Raw genomic sequence first — 1909 nt, 5'->3', positions numbered from 1 at the left:
CCAGAAAAGCCTTCAACATTGCAGAGGTCCCAAGAAACTGTTATTCGAGAGTTACAGCCCCAACAGCAACCCCGAACCATTGAGCGAAGAGATCTGCAGTACATTACCATCAGCAAAGAAGAACTATCTTCCAGTGATAGCTTGTCTCCTGATCCCTGGAAACGGGATGCAAAGGAGAAGCTGGAGAAGCAGCAACAGATGCACATTGTGGACATGCTGAGTAAAGAGATTCAGGATCTTCAGAACAAGCCGGATCGCACAGCAGAGGAGAATGACCGCCTACGCAAACTCATGCTTGAGTGGCAGTTCCAAAAACGACTTCAGGAGTCAAAGCAAAAGGATGAAGATGATGAAGAAGAAGAAGACGATGATATGGATGCCATGCTAATTATGCAGCGGCTGGAGGCTGAAAGAAGAGCAAGGGTAAAAGTGGGGGGAGTTTTTTCTAGACTCAAGTGTTTTATTGTAAACTTGTATTGCAATATTCCTACCCAAATTTAGAACATACCACAAGGTAGAGGAGAACTGGATGGACTTCTGATGTCCCTGTCTTTTGTTACTTACCAATTTTCTAAGGAAAAGTGCTCCAAGGTACTTTGATTTTATCCTTGAGATGGTGGATTATAAAAGTGTCCTAAGTTACTAACTGCAGAGCTTCAGCTGGAAACGGACACTTTTTTGGGGTAGGAGAGGATATTCTTTTTGGGGAAGTGGCATTCTCCAGTAGATAGGCTGTTAAGTTTGGTTGGAAAGAAGGCTAGGTATTAGCTTTAAAGTAACACCCTCCACTTGTTTCCTGGTAGTTTTGGTTTTAAACTTGGTAAGATAAATTCTGAAGGTCTTGAGGGAGGGGAACTGAAAAAAGGACGTTTCTTTATGTATTTTATTTAACTCTTTGAGCTTCTTTACTTGAGGCCAGGGTATTTGCAGCTGTTAGATGAAATATTATAATTAGATTGCATCTAGTTTTAAAGTCTTTGCTGTGTTGGCTGCAGATGAGCTTATCTGCAAAACTTTGTTTTCTATCCTCGCTGAGAAACCATTTCCATAAAGAAGCTATATTTTTCTTTTTATGATTAATAATGCAATAAATTAATAGAGGTACAGGTTAACAGTTATTAACTTAAAAAAAAACCATCTCCTTAGGACCTTGAATGTGTCTTTTCAAGAGTTGACCTAAAACTCCAGGATAAACAAATAAGTAGTCCCACTAACTAAAAAATATTTATGCATGTTTGCTTGACCTTCAAGAATGGCTGTCAATTTTACAGGAGTATTTGACTTAAGGATTTGGCAGCTTGATTTGCTAACGCTGGGTGGGTTTGGGGTTTTTTTGTACTGGCCATGGTTTGTGTTGCATTACATTTTTCTTGTGGAGAACTTCATTTTTTGTTTGAGGCACATTGCACTTGCGAAGTGATGAAGGGAGACACTAAATATATCTTTGGCGAAGCACTTGCACTAAATCTCAGCATTGCTAATGCTGTAATTATCTCGCATAAAAAATCCGTGGGCATAAAAATCCATGTAACTGCCATTTGCTCAAAAATGCTTTAACATTTTATTGTAACTTTGACTTACAAAGCCATGTGTCATTAAAAGGCTTTGTAGATAAATTTAACATAGCATTCTTTTCCATAAGCATTGAATGTAAATATTAGTCATCGGTGAAATTCTTTCAGTTTTAGAATATTGGTGGTTTTATACTTTTCCAGTGCAAAATATAATAGGTAAAAAGTCCTACAGAGACTGAAATAAACTTTGCTTAATCTCTTAAAAGATCTGCACTTCTTTTGCATTATCTGCCTGTAGTGCTAGAGGTGGCAAAAGTAGAATTGCAGAAAGATAAATCATTAGCAGAGCATCCGAAATGGTTAATATAAATCCCTTACACCCATTTGTGTATTTA

At 37.8% G+C, this 1909-nt stretch overlaps 1 protein-coding gene across 1 annotated transcript in view; it reads left to right on the top strand.

The window, feature by feature from the left end:
• AFDN (afadin, adherens junction formation factor) overlaps positions 1 to 1909 on the top strand; it is a 182933-nt gene that overhangs the window by 163605 nt on the left and 17419 nt on the right. The window contains 1 exon segment of the mRNA XM_025195062.1: positions 1 to 423. This exon segment is cut by the window's left edge and continues 32 nt beyond it. Coding sequence (XP_025050847.1) covers positions 1 to 423 — 423 coding nt within the window.

Source organism: Alligator sinensis, unplaced genomic scaffold (assembly GCF_000455745.1).
Source record: "Alligator sinensis unplaced genomic scaffold, ASM45574v1 scaffold448_1, whole genome shotgun sequence".
In the NCBI taxonomy this organism is placed as follows: Eukaryota; Metazoa; Chordata; order Crocodylia; family Alligatoridae; genus Alligator; species Alligator sinensis.
This window is presented reverse-complemented; position numbering and strand designations above follow the sequence as displayed.